Genomic DNA, 22620 nt, shown 5'->3' with positions numbered 1-22620 from the left:
TGAAATTGTACACTATGAGGTGCAGGTTAGTGGTTTTTGTGGTTTTTTTTTTTCTTTTTAATGACTTGGATTAAAACTTGGGTGCTTGTGGAACTTTGTGCTAATCGTACGGTAATTTGTAATTAAATCTATATGGCTAAATCTTATGTATGCTTGTCACTTGGATAATTAATGATAGGTTCGTTCAATATGACTACTTTGGAACAATGGTTAGATGCAAATTGGGTTCAAATTACATTAATTAATAATTTAATAATTTATTTATTTGGTTTTGTTTTGTCCAAATTTAGTATGATCACTTTATTCAATTTTTTTTTTTCGTTTAAAAACAAGCACTTAATGGTGTTCTATTGAAAATGTGGATTACGTGTGAATCAAATTATATGTGGATGGTTGTTCATTAGAAGCAAATGCAACATGGCTGGCCAAACTTCTGGCATCTCTAGTTGTACAATTCATATAGGGTGGTAATCGAGCTGAGCCGAGTTGAGTCGAGTATATCATTCGGCTTAGTAGAATCATAACTTTTTAGTTCAAGCTTGAGCTGAGGTTTGACATATATGCTCATACCTGGCTTGCTTTAATTTTTTTAATGATCATATTTGATTTATAATTTGTTTCTTCATATTGATTGAATAAGGTAAAAACTTTTCATGTGAAATTAAAAATTTGATCTATTCCTGATTTTTAATATAAAATTTTTAAATAAGCTAAAAATTTGAACGAGTGCTTAATTTTTTATATAAAATTATTAAAAAATGATTTTACAAATATAAATAAGCAATTGAATAAAATTTAAATTAGCATCTAATTAGTTTATACCAAGTAATTAAATAATATATAAGTTGTATGTAAGTTTTCTTGCAATCAGATAACATAAGTAATTCTTATGTAGTTTATTGAAAAAAAAAAAATTACATTAAATTTATATTGATTAAATTATAATTGTTCTCTATGAGGTGCATGTTAGTTGTTTTTGTGGCTTTTTTTTTTTTAATGACTTGGATTAAAACTTGGGTGCTTGTGGAACTTTGTTCTAATCGTATGGTAATTTGTAATTAAATCTATCTGGCTAAATCTTATGTATGCTTTTCACTTGGATAATTAATGATAGGTTCATTCAATATGACTACTTTGGAACAATGGTTAGATGCAAATTGGGTTCAAATTACATCAATTAATAATTTAATAATTTATTTAAATAAAACGGTTTCACAGACCCAAACGGATGTCATATGTTTTCCTAGTTTATTTGATTGAGCCTCATCCTCAAGTCTTGTGTTTATCCCTCGGGATAGATACAAGATTTGAGGTAGAGTGCTCTTTCATTTAAACTGTGAAAAATATGAGGTCAGTTTGATTTCATATTTTTCTAAAAATTATATATATATATATACATAAATTAAAACGTCCTTCCGAAGCGGGCGATGGGATTTCAATTCCGGCTGCCGACAGCTTTTTACGGGCGACCCCCAAACAACCTCTCTTCTTTTTTGTGCCGACACTTTAATTTTTTTAATGATCATATTTGATTTATAATTTGTTTCTTGATATTGATTGAATATGGTAGAAACTTTTCATGTGAAATTAAAAATTTGATCTATTCCTGATTTTTAATATAAAATTTTTAAATAAGCTAAAAATTTGAACGAGTGCTTAATTTTTTATATAAAATTATTAAAAAATGATTTTACAAATATAAATAAGCAATTGAATAAAATTTAAATTAGCATCTAATTAGTTTATACCAAGTAATTAAATAATATATAAGTTGTATGTAAGTTTTCTTGCAATCAGATAACATAAGTAATTCTTATGTTTTGCATGTTTGTTCATACACTTGGCTCAAAATTATTGTTTGAAATTGTACTCTATGAGGTGCATGTTAGTGGTTTTTGTGGCTTTTTTTTTTTTAATGACTTGGATTAAAACTTGGGTGCTTGTGGAACTTTGTTCTAATCGTATGGTAATTTGTAATTAAATCTATCTGGCTAAATCTTATGTATGCTTTTCACTTGGATAATTAATGATAGGTTCATTCAATATGACTACTTTGGAACAATGGTTAGATGCAAATTGGGTTCAAATTACATCAATTAATAATTTAATAATTTATTTATTTGGTTTTGTTTTGTCCAAATTTAGTATGATCACTTTATTCAAATTTTTTTTTGGTTTAAAAACAAGCACTTAATGGTGTTCTATTGAAAATGTGGATTACGTGTGAATCAAATTATATGTGGATGGTTGTTCATTAGAAGCAAATGCAACATGGCTGGCCAAACTTCTGGCATCTCTAGTTGTACAATTCATATAGGGTGGTAATCGAGCTGAGCCGAGTTGAGTCGAGTATATCATTCGGCTTAGTAGAATCATAACTTTTTAGTTCAAGCTTGAGAAAAAAAAAAAATTACATTAAATTTATATTGATTAAATTATAATTTCTTATTATTAAATATATAATTAAATAAATTATTTGTTGAAATTAAATTAAAATAATATATCATATAATAACAAGTTGTTTGTTGAATAACAAATAAGCTTTCTCAAAAACATTAATAAATAAATTAAACTATGTTCAAATTTAGTTCATTTAACCTTTGAGTTTTAAAAAAAATGTTCAAACTAGTTTATTTACTAATTTGAAAAAAATGATCAAGTATTGATCGAACCACGTTCAAGTTGTTCATTGACAGCCCTAGATGCACCTCTTTTGTGGTAGAGACTGTTTCATTATTTTGGATTTTATCTTAAATAGATGAAACTCTATCAGGGATATATTATGTTACAATTTGTATGGGCTGCTGATGTCATCTAGTTTGCGTTGCGCTGTTCAAATCACACACAAATTTTTTTGGCAAAGCTTCGTGGGAAATGAGGCCTCGACAGATCTCATTCATTTGTTGATTTATGTTGTCGTTCTTGGACTTGATGAAGAGATTGCTAGGCTACCAAATTCTAATATTTTTTAGATTTGCAGATTATACTTGAATCAGTGGGATGTTTCATTCTCGTTTTGTCACTTATTGGAAGAGCTAGCACAACTATTCAGGAAACTTTTTTTTCATTGATAGCAATAATTGCCCAGGAATACATGCTGTAGAGTACGTAGGCATAAACATGTAAAAGCATGATTCATTCAAATTTTTATAAAGTGGATAGTCATCTTATTGAATCCTTACTTCAATTGCATATTTTTTATGATTTATTTGACTTTGAAAATCTTCCACATTCATATTATTAATCTTGTTAGTCTATTAACCAACATGTAATTTAATTTTATCATTCTGCCTCTTAAATTTGCAGCAATGGGTCCTGGGAGGTGTAGGATAAATAATGGGGGTTGCTGGAAGGAAACCAGGAATGGAAGCACCTTCTCTGCTTGCCAGGTTGATTATTTCGAAAAACTTATTCCTGATTTCGAGTGTTTTCGTGCTTGAGCTCATGTTCTGCATTTTTCGTCGAATATTGTTCTAATATGTTGATTTCTGGTGCATAGGATTCTGAAGATCACAAATGCCAGTGCCCTCCTGGTTTTGTCGGGGATGGTGTTAAGAATTGTGAAGGTAAAACACATGTTTATCTACAATGGTACACTTCAAATTTATTATATTTTGGGCTATTGCTACTATCTACAGTTGATTATGTAGCTTTTGCAAACGCCTACAACTTTTCCATAATTTATCACCCATTATGTTATAGAGAAGTGCCAAAATAGTCCCCAGTGTATTTGCATGGGGAATTTTTAATCTCAGCGGTTATAAAATGTCAAATTAATTTCAAACTCTTTAAATGAGTGCTAAAATAGTCATTCGTAGGAACTATTTGAACCCATGCTCAAAGAGTCTGGGAATAAATTTACACTTTTAGAATCTGGGACTAAAATGACCCCTACAAACAGTCATCGGACCATTTTGACATTTTTCTCCATTCTGTTACTCTCCAATCACTTTACCCAACAAGTATATCCAATATATTTTTCTTCGTAATGGTTTTTTGTCTTTAATGTTAAGCAGATATTGATGAGTGCGAAGAGAAAAAAGCTTGCCAGTGTCCGGAATGTAGCTGCAAAAACACATGGGGTGACTATCAGTGCACTTGTGCCGGAGATCTTTTGTACATTAAGGAGCATGATACATGCATAAGTAAGACTTCAAAACAATTTTATAATACTTCATAAACTCACCTAAATTTTCACTCATATTGCCTGAATGATTTACGTGCAGGTAAGAAAACTGGCGAAGCGAAGGCGACTTGGACTGCCGTGTGGATCATCTTGATAGTTTTGGCTGTTGTTGCTGGCGGAGCTTATATGGTATACAAGTATAGACTACGGGTAAGTTCTAAACTATCGTCACACAACTTCAAAGAAGAGGATATGTCATACACATTAAGGGATGAAACTTCTTTGAAACTCAATGTTGATATCCAAGCATGATCATAAAATCATGCTAAGGTATGGCTAGAGTACAAAATTATATGGAAGATTTACATAAATACCACTCAATTCCTATTCATTTACATGTTCAACACCTAAATAGGGCTATAAAGGAACCATTGCACTCAAAGAACAACTCAAAATCGACTTGACCAAAACACTATCACGTTTGTTTAAGTTAGTAAATAAACAAGCTTGAACGATTTTTAAAAGCTCGAAGCATAAATGAACTAAACATTAACATAATATACTTGTTTATTTATATTCACGAAGAAGCTAGTTTGCTGTTCAACAAATAACGTGTTAAATATTTGATATTAAGCTTGATGATAATTCAAGTCATATAGTCATGTATGATATATTATTTAAATATAATTTGATCAACTAGAATTCATTTACTTTTCAAATTATTTAAATTGTAATTGGAGAAAATGCAAATTAATTTAATGCAATTAATTCTTATTTTTTTAATTTTAATGAATTAATTTATTAACACTTATTTATGTTATTTGATTGAAAAAAATTACTCGCAACATATATATTTTCTTATTTAATTTGTATAAAACAAGTAGATACTAATTTAAAATTTATTTAATTGCATATTTATTTGGCTTTATAAAAAAAAATTGTTAAAAAATTTATATAAAAAATCATGTGCTCGTTTCAAAATTTTAGCTTGTTTATTAACTCATTTAAATATTGGTCCACTTGACATAAACAAATCAATTACAAAACAAGTTCAAGCATTGAAAAATTTAAACATGCTAGTGTTGAACATAGATGTGAATGTTCAACACAAGCTCAAGCTGAACATGAACAATTTATAATACTTCCATGCTGAGTCCAATCTATTATATACTTTGCTCGACTCGACTCGATTACAGTCCTACACCTAAACTTCAATTTTTACATACATACCATCTTACCTATGCTTGAAAAGGTGTATTTAACTTTTAAAAAATGAAAATGGTGTTGTTTTTTGTGATATGATAGATTTTGGTGGTATACATATAAAATGCAAAATTTAGATGTTAGATATGTAAACACAGAGGAATTGGCTGGTATATATGTTAATGGCCCAAATTATATTAGTAACATGGCACAAGTGTACCTCGATAATGGTGCCGAGGCTTGGAATTGCTCTTAGATTCTTAGGCCATTGATGAGGCATGGAACTAGACAGTTCTCCCAATTAGTTGTGCTTGTGCTTCATAGTTTATTCAAATAGATGTTGGGCCAAAACCTTCTGAAATTACAAGTATTTGTAGCTTTGTTTTCACTAGCGTGTGGTAATTTTATGTTTGTGAACCGTGTTAATTTTACTAGAGAAAAAAATTGGCTTCATTAGATGTGAAAATTTAGGATGCTCCTCAAGTTGTGAGGAGATGACCTTGTTGTTTTTTTAATTTTTATTTTCTTACGGGCTTTTTTTATGATCTTCATAGCAAAAATCATCATATCCATTCCACAAATAGTTTCATCAGTGATTTGGCTGAATATGAATTTATTTATGATAATGATATTTTGGTTTGGGGAGATGTGAAAATAGCATGCAGGAGTTAAAAAAGTTGAATTAAATATAAGTGCTGGAGTTCCAAGTTCTAGAAAATAAATTTTGGGAGTGAGGAGGATGAGTTTAAGGATGCATTGGAAGAGTTTTTGGAATCTAGTGATAGAAAAGTGATAATGAATGAAGAAGAAGAAGAATTAATAATGCATAATCCATGCACGATTTTAAGTAGTTTATATTTTAATATGTTTTACATTTTATTTGTGAATTTTGAGTTACTAAAATTGTAGAACTTGAAGTGTGGTAAAACTTTTCAAGTTATTTTCTTCTATCATTAGCTTACTTTGATGCTTATTTTTCTCTCTTTAAAAAGCATCATGACATACCAAGCGAAGCACTGCACTAATCTAAATTGCTTATTTGTGCTGACTTCAAATAGTTGGAATAAGTCTAATGTTGATGATGATGTTGAAGCACGTTCTTTCATTTTTATTGAGCTTAAGATGCAATCATGTTTTAATTGTGCCTAAACAAGTATATATATGAGATACTAATTATTTAGGCATGTAATCTCATTACAAAATATATATGAAAGTCAAATCTTACAAAAACTTGAGTACAAGATAAATAAAAAAAGATAGTTATTTGTTTAATTTAAATTTCCTTCATGACTACTCTATTCATTATTGTTGCTCATTGAAAAGGAAATAATTTACTTGATAATGTTGAAAATTATTGAAGAAAAATATGATCTCGTACTGCACTCTAAAAAAAAAAAATCATATGACAAGATAGAGAGTTGAAGGAGAAATTTTATTGAGTGAAAAATTATAAATTTCATGCCTTAGGGTCCGTTTGGGTTAGCTTGTGCGTTTCAGGATGAGCTACTTGTCCTGAAACGCGGCCCGCGTCATGCGTTTAGTGGAAAAACTCAAACGCGGTTTCTGATAAGCTGGCGAAACGCGCGAACCAAACGGTACGACGGCGTTTTAAAACGCCGCCCACACTTATAAGCTACCCCAATCGGGCTCTTAAACCAGTATATCAACTTATAGCTTTCGTTAGGGGATAAAGGTTATATCATGGTTATTCTTAGTTTTAATTTAAATTGGTCCCAACTTTTCATGTTTTTTGAAAAAAATCAATCAACAGTTCAATTTTATTTGAAATCTTCAACTCGATTGAGCTGCAACCATGTTTACCCATTAATGTCGTATTGAAAAATGCATGGTTACTGAACTCCAAGCCCGTAGTAGCAGCAACAACAAAAACAACAATAATATTATATAAAAAATAAGCCTTAAAGCACGAAAAAGCCACAAATTCTGCCTCAGCTTAAACAATATGTGCATGTTCAACCGTTTTTTTTCTTAAAGTTTAATGAATAATGCCGAAATACATGACCTCGCCCCACCACGTAAACTTGTCTAGTCTAAAGAAATTTGACACCTGATGACTGATCCAAAATAATTTTTGCGAAAACTATATTAAATTAAATCAAGATTGAAATTATGCCATCTAAATAAATTAATCCAAAGTTAGGAAATGGCTTCTTGGTCATTACAATCCTCCTTGGCCATCATCACAAGTTTGCCTTCAAACTTGAAAAACAAATAAAATAATCCAACTAATGAAAGAAACCATCTAAGGAAAAGCAAATAATAAATTGCACCTAATTGAGTACTTGTTGCATTACTTCTTATAGGAATAAACATGGTTATTTTCATTAAATTCTTTCAACTAAGACAAATTTTGTTGCATTTCACATTCATTGAGCAAATTTGAACTCAAAATTTCAGCTTCTTGTAGAGTAATGCTTGAATCATAATAGTTAGGTTTCTCTCTATAAGAATAACTTGTCTCTAAAATCTAACATCAGTTTTGGACATAATTTTATGGTTTAAAATAGTCAAAAAAATAATTTACTTAGAAGTACCCAATCGAGGAATTGATGTAGACTTGTAAGGAATAGGCAGAACAAGAGTGGAAGAATCCAACGAATCGTTGATAGGCTCATTATACAAGCTTAATTTAAACTCAATAAAAATTACATTTATTCCAATTTATTTTGAAATTTTTTGTTGTAGGTATTATTTTCAATGTGTTGTGCAATTTTAGTTGGTTTATTGATCCTGCCTTCCTTGCATTGAACAAATTCTAGATGGAAGCCTTTTTTGCATTTAAACGAGACCCATTGCTTTATATCCAGGCTTCAATTCCACATACCTTCTATTCTCATTAAGAAATGCTTGTAATTTTTGCATTATTATCCAATTTTATACAAATATCCTTACGATCTTGCATATGTTATGCAAATAATTACAAGAATAAGCTAGGTTTAGATTTTTTTGATTAGTCAATTAGATTTATAGACTTTCTAGGTTAATATCCTATGATAATATCAAATGGATTAGTGCCCATAGATTTAATTATGAAATAACATGAATTCAGCCAAAGGCAGTATGAATTCCCTTTCATATGCATGGTTTTCTGTTAGACAGCTCTTCTCTTAAAATTTGATTAGCTACATAAGATATACCTCCATTTGTGGATGATAATTAGCTGATTTTCTCTTAGATAATAATTCATAGATTTAACTATCATTTTTGAAAAAAAGAATTTACCACTATAAATATAGAATCATGTTTTCTTAGTCTTTATGGCAAACCTAATACAAAGTTTATACCATTATTATTCCCCCTGCGCCCCCAGCTTTATATGTGAAAAAGGCATGTATAAGTCCATGTTTTATTTTCCACTTTTAGCTGAGATACAAGTCCTCCATTGTGCAATAACACAACAAAAATCCCATCTCTTCCTTGAATGCATACTTGGTAAAAGCGTTAAAATAGTCGCCGACTATTTACATAAGGCCACCAAAATAATCCATGATTATTTTAAAATTAAGTACTAATAGTCCTTCAAATATACTATTTCAACCCCATTTTAAAGAGTCTGAGGACTATTTTGACAATTATATAAACTCTAAGAATAAAACGGCTCCATGTACATAGTTAGGGACTATTTTGACACTTTACTCATTTCATACATCAATTTGGGACTTTTGCCACATTACTCATTTTATACATCTATTTTTAATTGATATTCTCTTAATGAAATCATTTTTTACATTTCCATCCACTTAATTCTTTTCTGTTACACTCAATATCCTCCTCCATGCAAATGCAGTCCTACATGGATTCAGAAATCAGAGCTATTATGGCGCAGTACATGCCCCTCGACAGCCAAAATGAGGTGCCGAGCCATTCTCATGAAGAAAATCACATCTGAAAACTGGTAAGATTAATACTTCGCATATCTTGATCCTCATCTTGTTCATCTTAAGAGACCAATTTCCTAACAAAACTGGTGAGCTCATAGAACAGCAGATTGGGAATTCTTAACAAATAAACATGAGAAAAGTTTTATCAGTGACAGTGAGAGAAAACACAAGACGTGCTGATTTTTTGGCCTGCTTTGTATAGAATTCATGTAATATTTTCCCTAATATTTACCTGCTAGCATAAGTTGAGAGAGAGAGAGAATGAGGGAGAGCTATTTTGAGTTCATTATCTGTGGATGTTTTTTGCTGCTGTAATATTTTAGAATCTGTATATCTGTATTTGCTATATCGATAAATACTGAAATATTTGTTGTCGCAAGCAACAGAAGAGGGTTCATTACACTTCTTTCTTAAATATTTTTTTTTTTTGCATGTTTGGTTAGTATTTGCTATATCGATAAATACTGAAATATTTGTTATCGTCGCAAGCAACAACAGAAGAGGGTTCATTACACTTCTTTCTGAAATATTTTTTTTTTTTGCATGTTTGGTTTTGTTGATGTTTTTTAGGCTAAATTTAAGTATTTGTTATAAGAAGTTTAGTTAAACATTTATATTTTTTTCTTTGCATTTAGTTATAATTTTTCAGAAATAAGTTTCTTCTGTAATATGTATTGCACATGCTTGTAAAAATCTGGTTGTTAGTGCTGGCTGATTTGAGCTATGCTATGAAGCCATATCTCCCTATGTACCATGTGTTAAATTTAAGGGAGATTTACATACATATCATAAAATTCTGTTGTATTTTCATTTATTATGCCCGAACTTTTTTTTTTTTGTTTATATATATAAATAGGTATAAAATACGTGTCTAAAAATGCATACATTTTTGGTGTATCAAAATCCCCCAAACTTACATGTTACTTGTCCTTAAGTAACTCGTTTACTATATAAAAAATATGACTTATGATAAAGACATTAACTTTTAGACTTCCATATTTTAGTTTTCCAAATATAATAGTATAACTTAAGAAAAATTCAAAACAACTTCAATTAATACTAAAGGTGTAAAGATATTCAATAATTAAGTCTAAGGTTTCTGATCCTCTATTTCTTTCAAGAAAAATTACAATTTGTAATATTAAAGTCACTTAGCAAATTCATATGAAAAAGAACTTCACAAAACTTTATTAATACTTAAGTTAACATTCAAATAAAAGGTTTAGAAAACGTGTTCAAGTCTTTTTCCTTAAGTTGATTCAAGTGAAGCTAATTTTTAATTAGACATATTCTCAAGCTTCTCCCGATATATATATATATATATATATATATATATATATATATATATATCCTTTTGTGCGTGTACCGTGGTCTGTTAGTAGAGCAGCTTTTATGAATGTCGTAAGTCCTCTTAGGTCACAGGTTCGAATCACTCTTGTGTAGGGTGTGGTAGTCGAATATTTAGCACACCTAGGGATGATCAGGACTTTTAATTGCCTTGAGCCATTCCTCTCTCTCTCTCTCTCTCTCTCTCTATAAATATTCTTCTCTCCGTTTCTTTTAATTGGTTTGGTTGAAGGTGATGTTGTCCAATGCTTTTTTGATCGACCAAAATCCACTCGAAGAGTTTCTATATTGTTCAATCTTAACACTAAAACAACATAGGGGCATTTACATATATACCGCCCAATTCCCATATTTTTTCATTTCTAAATATCTAAAACCTAGACTCGGATTTTCTTATTTATATCACCCAAGTCTTTCATATCACATCAAAATGCCACCATTTTAACGTAATAAAAAAGAACCCCATTTTTTCATATATAGCTGAGTGGTTTGTGCAAAAAAATTTGAAATTTACAAGTTAGATATGTAAATACATGAGAGTTGAGCGGTATTTATGTAAATCTTCCTGCCCCCCTCCACTAAAGAAACTTTTTTTTTTTTGGAAAAAAATATACTTTTTAACTTAATTATTAATACAATGAGCACATCTAATACATATCTTCTATAAACTAATAAATTTGCTAAATAAACCATTAGACCTTATGAAATTAGATATTCATCCATATTTAACATAGACGAATTAATCAATAATGACATTTTCCAAAATAAAAGAATTGAAGGGGACCGATTAATTAATCCTATTCCTCTTCATGGAATTCTCATTAAATCAAGCCCAATGTTCATCCCATTATAAGCAAGTGGAGCGTACATCCACAGCTCATCAGAGCTCAGCAGCTGCACCAAAAAATCAAATTTCAATTTCATAACTATTTGATCAATAAATATTAATATTATTTCAAATTTCTATTTTTTCTTACTAACCTTAATTTGAAGCTGCAAGAATTTCACATACTGCACTGCTTCTTCAAGCATTGTGCTGATGTCAACCTGCCGGAGTTTTTCAATAAAAACCTTCATTTTAATGAAAAAATTAGAAATTACATAGAAATGTAGCAGAAAATAGCTTACTTTGGTTCCATTGGGCACCAAATTCTGCAATATTTTGAGCCTTTCATTGATCCTTTCTCTTCTTCTCTGTAATGAAAATGGCTATTTTAGCTAATATTTTCTATAAAATTTTGCATGCATTCCACTAAATTCTTTTGTGTTTTCACACATCTAAACCCTGAACTTCTTCTATTTTTACACCTAAAAAAGGCGTATTTCACTTTTTAGAAGTTAAAACATTGGTATTTTTGATGTGGTATCGCAACTAGTCTGGTATGTATGTAAATATGAAATTTGATATTGCTAACCTTTGCATAAAGACTCTGTGAGTCAGTTGCTGCTGCTACTCTTCCATTTCTTGCCTTCACATTCAGTTCATCAACAGCATACATTTGTGAATCATTCGAGTCATCGTTCTCCGACCCGGAGCTGGTCATGCTCAACCTGACATTCTTCTCTTCCCCGACTCCGGCAGCGCCACCCTTACCCTTGCTCTGCCGCCGCGAATTCCTCACTCTCTTCTGAACCTGAAATCATTACAAACCAATACATCTGACTCCATGAACAAAATTTAACCAGTTGATACGATTCAAAAAACAAGTTTTTCGAACCTTTCCCTTAAAACTCTCATCTTGTTCATGCTCAGACTCAAGCTTTCTCTTCCTCTGTAATGGCCAATCAATAACAGAATCACATTCTGTGAAGATTAAGCTTTCAAATTGATCACTGGAATCAAACTGAAAGAATGAATCTGCTAAAATCTCTTCTCTCATAACATAATCCATGGGCTCATAACTTATTTTTGGACCACTGAAATTACTGCTGCAGTTTACAGCAGATTGATCATAAGGACTGATGAAGGAGTACTGCAGATCTTGGAACTGTTTAAAATCCAAGAACTGAGCTTCCAATAGTTCAGCCATGGCTTCTGCTTCTTCAATCTGCATCTGTTCTTTGCATGAGTTGAAGAATATCTCTGGATACACTCCAAATTCTTCCATTTATTATAAATGACCAAAATGCTCTTTACGGAGTGCAGGGCTGATGACTACATATATATAGGAAGAATGTTTTGTTGAGTGATTAATTAAATAATTATGTATTTATAATTAATGAAAGTCTACAGAGATTAGGCAGCTGGTTTGAATATGTGACATGACTGGATACATTTTATTAGTGATGGAATTGATTAGGGTTAAAGAGTTTACTTAAATATTGATTTGGATTTGAGAAGCTAATGATTAAGTTATGGAGTATAATTGTTCGAATCATCACTAATTAATTACTATTGTAATTAATTGGATATATATATGAATTGATTCAATTCAGGTTGTGCAATTCTCATAAATCATAGCCGCTCAAAGTGAATTGCACGGCTGAGATTTTCTAAAAAATATGGTTTAAATATGAAAAAAAAATAATTTTATGTAGCCACTCGGTTACATGGTATGTCAGAAATGCTAAATATTTGGATTTTATCTTATTTATTTTGATGCAATTGACTTTCTAATTCTCCATACATATATACCTCATAATTCTTATGCATTTACATATCTACGAACAACTAAAGTTCATTTTTTTTACATTCAAATCTTTCGAAAATATCACTATTTTAATACTTTAAAGTGAAACCCACTTTTCTCCTGCAGAAATGCATCAGGACTCCAATGAATTGCGTCACGTGTCTGGAGAAGACAAACCATACATTAAGGCATAAATTATTTTTTTAGTGAGTCGATCGTGAGACGTGGCGCAATGTCATTGGAGTCCTGATATAATGTTTTTTCTATGAAAGGCGACTTATATGTAAAAAGAGAAGTTTAGTCCTTAATTATGTAAATACATAAGAACTGAGTGGTATGTAATTAAATAATGAATTCAACTTGTACTAGTTAATATCGAAAAATAATTTTTAAAATATAAATTTTCTTTGCTTATATCTATGCCGTATCCTCTTTTGTACTTTAATATTCGTCTTCATACATTGAATGTGCGTTAGGCAAAAAAATCTGAGTTTATTTTTTATTTTCGATATAAAACCAAACTGGTCTTTGTTGTAATATTAAATTATTGCAGAGGGAGAAGATTGCAAAGATCGTGGGGAGGGGTTATGAAATTTCTTTTTTTTTTTAAATTCGGAGAAAAGAGAAGTAGAAATATCTGCCGACGATGAATAATTGACCATTGCATTATAATCTCCTTTTGGAAGCTTCTCTAGCTTAATGTTGGTTTGATTCAATATATATATTTTGGAACGAACCTGGGAGGTTCTATTTGAGCTTATGTATGATGCTAGTGACTATGCTGTAGGGGTTATGCTGGGACAAGAAAGAGATAAAATTTTTCGTGTGATATGTGGGTATGACTCTAAATGAAGCACAAGTGTATTGTAACGCCATAGAGAAGGAATTACTTGTTATAGCATTCAAATTTGACAAGCTTAGGTTATACTTGATAAACAATAAGTTAAAGTCTATATCAATCAGTCTATAATTAAATACTTTGTGTCTAAGAATGGTGCTAAACCTCGATTGATTTATTGGATACTTTTGTTATAATAATTTGATAGAGAGATAGTTTATATGAAAGACACTGAAAACTAGATATCAGACCACTTCTCCTTTTGAATAGGAAAATTCTTCTGAACTTTTTGAAGATAATGAGAATATTCCTGATGAACAATTGCTTACAATTACTAAACAAAATATTCTTTAGCATGTTGACATGGTGAACTATATTATTAATGATATCATAACTTTTGATATGTCGTATAACTAAAGAAAGAGGTTTTTTCTGATGTCAGATTTTACTTTTGGGATGAGCTATATTTGTTTAGACTTGTAAGAATCAAATTTTTTGGCGTGTCCTACTAGAAGAAGCACCATGAGATTATTAGAGACTGTCAAATTTGTAGGGTATTTCAGAGGATTTAGAATAGCCGCTAAGATTTTACAATTAAAATTTTAGTTTACCATATTTATGTGATTGTTTATATTAAGATAAGTAATCGATGTCAGAGGGGAGACAATATTTCGAAAAGAAATGAGATGCCCTTAACTTATGTGTTGGAGGTTGAGATTTTTGGTGTTCGAGAAATAGATTTCATAAGCAACTTGAGCATATTAACAATCATTATATGCTCAAGAATAGATACATCAATCATTCTTACTCATGATGTATCTATTCTTTTATTCAAATATATACATCATGACAGCAGTAGAATATATGTCAAAATGGATTGAAGCAGTGACTTTAACTAAATGTGATTCAAAATATGTTATGAGTTTTTTGAATAAGAATCATTGTAAGTAGATTTGCAACACCCAGGGTTATAATCAGTGATAGGGGAAGCCATTTTTACAATAAAAGAATAGATGCACTAGTGACTAAATTTAGAATTAAATGTAAGATTTATATCGCTTACTATCTTCAAACTAGTGGATTAACAAAGATATCAAATAAGAAGATCAAAAGAACAAAGAAATTTATAAATCTGAGTAAGAATGATTGGTTTTTCAGGCTAGACGATGCTTTGTGGGCCTATAAAATAGTTTATACGACACCCTTACGAATATCCCCAAGTAGGCCGATTTTAGGAATTGTCGGCCATTTTGTAGTGGAGTTAGAACATAGGGCATACAAAGCTATTAAAAATTTAACTATAATCTAAGGAGTCAATAGAGATAATGTTATTATATTTGAATGGATTAGAAGAGATCAAATTGGAAGCTTATGAGGATATCGAGATCTATAAAGAACAAATGAAGAAATGACATAATCAGAAGCTTGTAAGAAAATTCAAGCATAGACATGAGATTTTATTGTATAATTCAAAATTAAAATTATTTTCGAGAAGGCTAAAATTCAAGTGCTATGGTTCATTCCCTGTATTTAAGGTTTACCTATTTGGAGTTGTTGCTAATGAGGATAGAAAAACTGCTCAAATGTTTATGAGCAATAATTCAAAATAATGTAATACGCACCAAATGCTACAAAACACCAACAATATATGCAAGTATACGTGTCATTGAAGTAACACACGAAGCAGAGTTTGTGTGCTGATTCCACGAGGAATGAGCGAACTCCCAAATTTTGAAAAAGTTCTATCTTATTAATTTTGAATCTAGCACGAAGATTCAAAGTTTTGTTATTTTTAAAAGTTACTAATTCTAATTTTAGCAAAGTGAAACCTAATTTAATGAGGTGAAAATACAGTGAGGTTTTCTGAAACTTGAAAAATATTCCATTTAATTGGTTTTGCATGAATCCAAGTTCTACTAAGATATTCAAAGGATGGGTGCTAATCATAAGCAACGCTCTTACTTATCCTCGTGTAGGCATTTAATCAACGGTAGCAGTATTTACGGTGAATGTCACTCCCAAAATCTATAAAAATAGCCGCACTAGGGGGGACCTGAATGAGAAGGCTGAATGAAGCTCCAAGTCCTTGAGGATTCTCAAGCTCCACCATAGTCATGCCAATGTCGTCTGGCTGCCGCCACTAGAATATTTTTACCCATCGTCATCATCATTGTTGCACCACACATGCTCGACCGTTGTCACTATCGTCATTAGAACCTTACCATTGTTGCCCAGCCACAACTACAATTAATGGTTCACCAATGCCACTACTAGACCACCATTGTCTGACTGTCATATCAGGTCGACATTGAGCTACCAACATTGCCATTAGTCTGATATAGCCGGAGCACCGACTTTAGGCCACCACTGCTGTGTTGCACCACCATCGTTGAGCTACAACCACCACCAGATCATCAACATCTGATCAATGTCGAGTTACCGTTGCCATCATCGGGCCACAACAGTCATGTTGGATCACAATCGTTAGGCTACCACCTCCACCACCATGCAACCATCACTGGAACACTACAATTATTTTTCAGGCGACCATCTCTTAGCCGCCACTTTGCTATCTTATCAAAGTCTGACAATTGTCAATGTTATGGCATACCATCGATATCGTTGGATTATCCTCTCCTAGTAGTTGCTATGCGGGAACATTATCACCTTGGTGTCACCACCGTTGTTGTGACACATCATCAATTATAGCGAGTCATCATCTTCCAGTGGTCACCATGATGGATCACCTTCGTAAGGTGTCGTCATTGCCAAACCACCACCGCCTGACTGACACCACCATAATCATTAGATAACCATTACCCGACCACCACCACTGTCAAACTAGCATTGCCCAACCAACGACATTAGGCCTCCACGACAATCATCAGATTGATGTCGTATACCAAAAGGAACGATTGACCACTAACAATATCGTCATTATTGGATCACTACCTCCCTGCAGCTGTTGTCGCCAGACCGCGATCTCTCGATTGATGCCGCTAGGCCATAGCTGTCGCGGAACCACTATTGCTCCATCGATGCCTTAGCTATTGCTGTCGTAGCCAAATCATTACCACTTTCGCTAACTCACTATCTCCTGACTCCCACTATTATCAGAACACTATCATCTATCAATCAAGGGACCACAGCCACACAACTGACATAGATGCCACTGCCACGATCACTGTAGCTGCCACAATAACGTCATTTCCATAGTGAGGCCTCCGTTGTAGGTCGCCATTGTCAGATCATTGTCGATTAACTACTATTATTATTGGATCACTGATGCCTAGCGACCCTCACCATCAACGACAACTTTACCAATTTTCCATTTTTGCAATCGAGTCGCTATCACTTCTCTAACATTTTCTCCAATTATTGTAATATTATTTCATACTGTTCAAGAGCATATAAAGTCTTATAACATATATTTGAACCGTTGTACCATTTCAACAGCACTAGACCACGTGAGTTTTTCCCTTTCAAATTTTTCACATAAAAATCTCTCATCTCTCATCTATATATATTAGCTGTATCTAATCTACGTTTCAAATAAAGAACTAAACGTTGAAAATGTGAGCGATTCTCCCGCAAACTTATCATTTAAAAAAGTTGAGAAGCCATTTCAGATAAGCCATTAAACCGCATTATAAGCTATCAACATTTACAGTGAGCCCTCCCTCCACCCCCCTTCGCGCTCCCTCAAACCCTAAAACGTCCCACAGCTTCAACTTTTACTGATCTCTCTATCATCATTATAAGAATTACGAAAAGGGAGAAAAAAAATTAAAAATTTCAGAAAAAGACAGTAAAAGATGATAATTTGCTGTCATCATCATCTCATCCTCATGAAAATTGTAAATTGTAAATGTGTTTATGTCAGCAATTCAAATGGATTAAACTGCAATTTATTTATTTCTTTAGAAATTTTTTTTTTTTTTTTGATGTTTTCAAAAAAAAAAAAAAAAAAAAAAAAAAAACCCTCCAAAAAGCCAAGCAAGTAGTGTGCAAAATTTCTTATAAATAACATATGGAAAATTTACATACATGCCTCATAATTCTTTTGTATTTACATATCAACATCTAAAATTTGATATTTATCTTATAAAATTATGATGTCATGAGGCTAACTATCCATGAAATGGTGTATTTTTATTTTTAAGAAGTTTATAATTATGTTATTTTTATGTGATGTTAACATTTTGAGTGGTATAAAAATAAACATAAAAATGTAGATGTTTTATTTTTAAGAAGTTTATAATTATGTTATTTTTATGCGATGTTAACATTTTGAGCGGTATAAAAATAAACATAAAAATGTAGATGTTTGGCATGTGTAGATGTTTGACATGTAAATATATAAGAATTGTGTGGTATTTATGTAAATGGATGCATAACAGAATAAATATATAAGAATTGTGTGGCATTTATGTAAATGGATGCATAACAGAAGGGGGGAGCTTAGAAAGTTAGGACAGCTATTGATTATTTAAAGCAGTATTTGACCATATAATACTTATAATTATGTTGACAGAATTAGCACCGTTAAGACGTCCCCGTCATAGAAATTCACATTGAAATAATTTGTTAGTTAGATTTTTTTTATTTATTTAATGTAATTAGTCAAATTCAACAAGAGCTACGCGTAAGAAAAAAAGAGGGGGGAGCTTAGAAAGTTAGGACAGCTATTGATTATTTAAAGCAGTATTTGACCATATAATACTTATAATTATGTTGACAGAATTAGCACCGTTAAGACGTCCCCGTCATAGAAATTCACATTGAAATAATTTGTTAGTTAGATTTTTTTTATTTATTTAATGTAATTAGTCAAATTCAACAAGAGCTACGCGTAAGAAAAAAAGAAAAACCTCTGGATTGTACAGAAATATCATATTTAGTTTAGGGCTAATTCCTAATTAATCCCCATAATTACGTCTCATTAAGGGTTAATAACATGCTAATTATTCTAAGAATCAAATTTGGATCTTTTGAATCAATAATCATTCGTGAACAATTAGTCATAATCTTATGGATCTTTCGATAGAGAACACCAAATCGACAAAGAGAATGAGAGAGATTTTTAGTGAGAGAATCTCTTCATTTGATTAAAAACTGCATAATTCTACGAGGAGAAGTTATTAATAAATAACAAAAAGAAATAATTTATTCCAAAAGCTTAAAATAAGCTTTTATGTCTGTGTTGATCATGCAAAAAAAGGGTGATGGCATGCCGAATGCTTCACGATAATAGAGTAATAATTTAGCATCTTAACGTTAGACGAAGATCCAATGTACACACAAATAAAAGAGAAATAAGCAGAATGAGACATCTTATTTTATTACGTGGTAAATCCTAAAAGGAAAAGAAAAACTATAGGGCCTAGCTCAATTGAAATAATTCATTATATAATTATAAGTACATAGACTCCTTCTCGTCTTGAATTATAGAAGATGAAGTTACAGTGTAGATGTACGATGATATTTAATCAACGATAGCCAAAATGGATCTCAAATGCCATAGTTGATTGTTATAGTGACATTAGTTGGTTACATAGGTCATAGTGGTGAGTTGCAACAAAGTTCGTAGGCCATAAAGGCCGATTTAGGAGGTACATAAGTTGTGGGCCATATAGGTCGTAGTGATGATCTACAATATGTTTGCAGGCTATAGAGATCGGGGTTTGAAGCTGCATGAACTGTGGATCATGTAGGTTGTGGGCCATAGTAGAGAGTCTTTGTAGTTTATGCAAGCAAGTAAGACTGGAGTTGAGCGCCATAGTAGAGAGTCTTTGTAGTTTATGCAAGCAAGACTGGAGTTGAGCACTGTAAGAGCTGTGAACTATGTAGGTCGAAGTTGGTTACATAGGTCGTATTGGGGAGCAATGGTAGCATTAGTTGGCCACTTAGACTATAGTAAGGAACTACAGCTGCAGTGAATCACATAGGCCGTAGGCTGTAATGGGAAGCTGTAAGGAGAGAAATTCATGAGTTCAAAAAAGATACTTTGGAGACGATGATTGTAAGCAATTATTGGGGGGAGTTACACTATACTTAGGGTGCATTATTACATCGTCTTAATAATACGTCGTTACGCCATCTTCGAGATGCATCGTTACACAATATTCAAGATTTCGTGCTACATTGTAGGGCGCTTTGTTACTTTACAACATATGTCATTAATTCACACTAGACTTTGTTGTAAAGTACATTGTTACACGACAATGTCCGATAGGTGAGGTTGTGACGGACGGCGACAGTAAGTAATGATCAATGGTGGTTGCCAGCTGAGGAAGAAATAATAGCCGAGTATTTAGTCCAAAACAACACTAAAAATAGGGCCCTTTTCCTACTCCGACTCCAAGTTTAGCTCTTGGTCCAACATGCCCCCTCTTTTATGAATGTGATATGACTCTATTTATAGAGTTTGATAGTGATCTCTCTGCAAATAAGAAAGAAATCTAAACTACTCCATTTGACAATTATCTAGAGATATTCCCTTATTATGACATTTTGTGAATATTTAAGTGCTTTAACTATGTCAGAATTAAGTGATCTTAGGCTCGTTGGATTTGTCTTGTTAAGTTGTTCTATTTGATAATAAGCTTGATCCATTTGACCTCTCAGTTATCCACACAAAGCTTCCAAAATTGATTTAATAACTTGATCTGACTAGGATTGGGCCTATTTTGGTGTCATTATTTTTTGTCTCATCTAGCCGTCAGTTTGATTAAGTTTGCTAAAATTAGAGTTCTTGATGATTTTTAATTTGAGTTTTAATATTTTTCACTAAAAAATATTTCGAGATTTGTGCCAATTGCCTCGAGATTCTTGTCAAATGACAAATTGCTTTGATTACGTATCAATACCAATTACCACACAAGTCTTTGGTCTTTACATATCAAACACCTAAATTTTTCTGTTTACATTCATAACACTTAGGTGTCATAAACTTAGGAAAGGAAATATGTATTTCATTTTTAAGAAAAGAGTAATATTAGTGTTTTAGACATGTTATCAAAATTTTGAATCTTATATATATATGTGGTTGGTGGGAGTCATTGTAAGTATGTGGTGTGGCAAGCCACGGTCTGTTGGTTGGTGGGAGTCATTGTAAGTCCCCTCATAGGTCATGAGTTTGATCCCCAACTTCGTGGTTTGTTGGTTGGTGGGATTCATTGTAAGTCCCCTCCGGCATGAGTTTGATCCCCAGTGGAGCTGGGTTATCGAATATTTAGGCATATAACGCGAGTTCTCATCATGGGACATAACACATGAGAAATCAGTATTTGAGCCTCCACCAAATACAGATTTCCTTTTTGAAAAAGAATATATATATATATATAGACACACACATAATAACCATCCGAAAAGCAAAGCAATCCTTCTCCTAATCCAACTCCAAGTTTAGTTGTTATATAGGCACACACATACTAACAATCCGAAAAGCAAAGCAATCCTTTTCCTAATCCAACTCCAAGTTTAGTTGTTGGTCCAACATTCCCTCTCTTTCATGAATGGGATACGACTCAATTTATAGAGTTTTAGAGTGGTCTCCCTGCAAATAAAAAAGGAATACATCTCTCTCCATTCGACAATAATCTAAAGAGATTCTCTTAATATGACATTTTGTGGACATTTAAGCTTTAACTATGTCAGAATCAAGTGATCTTAGGCTTCTTGGATTCGTTTAGTTGTGTTGCTCGATTTGATAATAAGCCGGTCATATTTAAAATCCATTTGATCTCTCAATTAGCCACCCAAAGCTTCCAAAAGTGATTTAATGACGTGAGTTAGACTTGATCTGACTCGGATTTAACCAATTTTGCTGTCATTGTTTTTTGTATAGCCATCAGTTTGATTAAGTTAATTAAAATTAAAGTTCTGAATGACTTTTAAATTTGAGTTTGAATATTTTTCACTAAAAAATATTTCGAGATTCGTGTCAATCGCCTCTAGAATTATGCCAAATAACAAATTTATTTGATTAAATATCAGCACCAATTACGACACAATTCTTATGTCTTTACAAATCAAACACCTAAACTTTTTTATTTACATTCATAAGACTTGAGTGTCATAAACTTTAGGCATGAAAATATACATTTCATTTTTACGAAGAAAGAAATATTAGTGTTTTAGATGTGTTACTAAAATTTTGAATCTTACATATAGAAACACACACACATGCACACATATATGTATATTTATGTATGTATGTATGTATGTATGTATGTACACACACTAATTTTGTTATGAATGAATACTTATGATAGTCATGTTATAATGTATGTATCTGTTTCTCTTTTCTTGAATTTCTGAGTTCTTCATCACATCTAGGTGTAAGTCCTGCAAATTTGTTTGAAGGGCAGTAAATCTTATATCATGTTGGCTAAACTCGATAATCTTTGGGATTAGACCCATTCAAATAATTTTTTTATTGAAGAAATATATAGTTTGGAAACCCGAAAACGCAGAGCTACGGGTTCGATCTCTATGGGGACGGATAACACGTATGCGAAGTGATATTCTCAAATACCACTCTTTTATATATATATATATATATATATATGT

General features: G+C 31.9%; 2 protein-coding genes across 2 annotated transcripts in view; one reads left to right on the top strand and one right to left on the bottom strand.

The window, feature by feature from the left end:
• Nucleotides 1-9603, top strand: part of LOC110021327 (vacuolar-sorting receptor 3-like) — a 29765-nt gene extending 20162 nt beyond the window's left edge. Inside the window, exons 8-12 of the mRNA XM_020719774.1 lie at nt 3307-3389; nt 3500-3566; nt 4017-4145; nt 4227-4336; nt 9138-9603. Coding sequence (XP_020575433.1) covers nt 3307-3389; nt 3500-3566; nt 4017-4145; nt 4227-4336; nt 9138-9239 — 491 coding nt within the window. The 3' untranslated portion in view covers nt 9240-9603. The remainder of the gene's footprint in view (nt 1-3306; nt 3390-3499; nt 3567-4016; nt 4146-4226; nt 4337-9137) is intronic.
• Nucleotides 9604-11385: 1782 nt separating this feature from the next.
• Nucleotides 11386-12686, bottom strand: LOC110021394 (transcription factor bHLH84-like). Its single transcript, XM_020719878.1, has 4 exons — nt 12297-12686; nt 11994-12212; nt 11560-11649; nt 11386-11472 (listed from the first exon to the last, which is right to left on the bottom strand). The coding sequence occupies exons 1-4, from the start codon at nt 12684-12686 to the stop codon at nt 11386-11388; spliced, it is 786 nt and encodes a 261-aa protein (XP_020575537.1).
• Between the last annotated feature and the right edge of the window lie 9934 nt (nt 12687-22620).

The sequence above is a fragment of the Phalaenopsis equestris genome, unplaced genomic scaffold (assembly GCF_001263595.1).
Source record: "Phalaenopsis equestris unplaced genomic scaffold, ASM126359v1 Scaffold000134, whole genome shotgun sequence".
NCBI classification, from domain to species: Eukaryota; Viridiplantae; Streptophyta; class Magnoliopsida; order Asparagales; family Orchidaceae; genus Phalaenopsis; species Phalaenopsis equestris.
This window is presented reverse-complemented; position numbering and strand designations above follow the sequence as displayed.

Coding starts and splice junctions, on each gene's coding strand:
- LOC110021394 (XM_020719878.1), bottom strand. CDS start 12,686: ATGGAAGAATTTGGAGTGTATCCAGAGATATTCTTCAACTCATGCAAA. Junction 11,650..11,993: donor CACAGAGTCTTTATGCAAAG/GTTAGCAATATC, acceptor ATTAAAATGAAG/GTTTTTATTGAAAAACTCCG. Junction 11,473..11,559: donor TCTTGCAGCTTCAAATTAAG/GTTAGTAAGAAA, acceptor TTTTTGGTGCAG/CTGCTGAGCTCTGATGAGCT.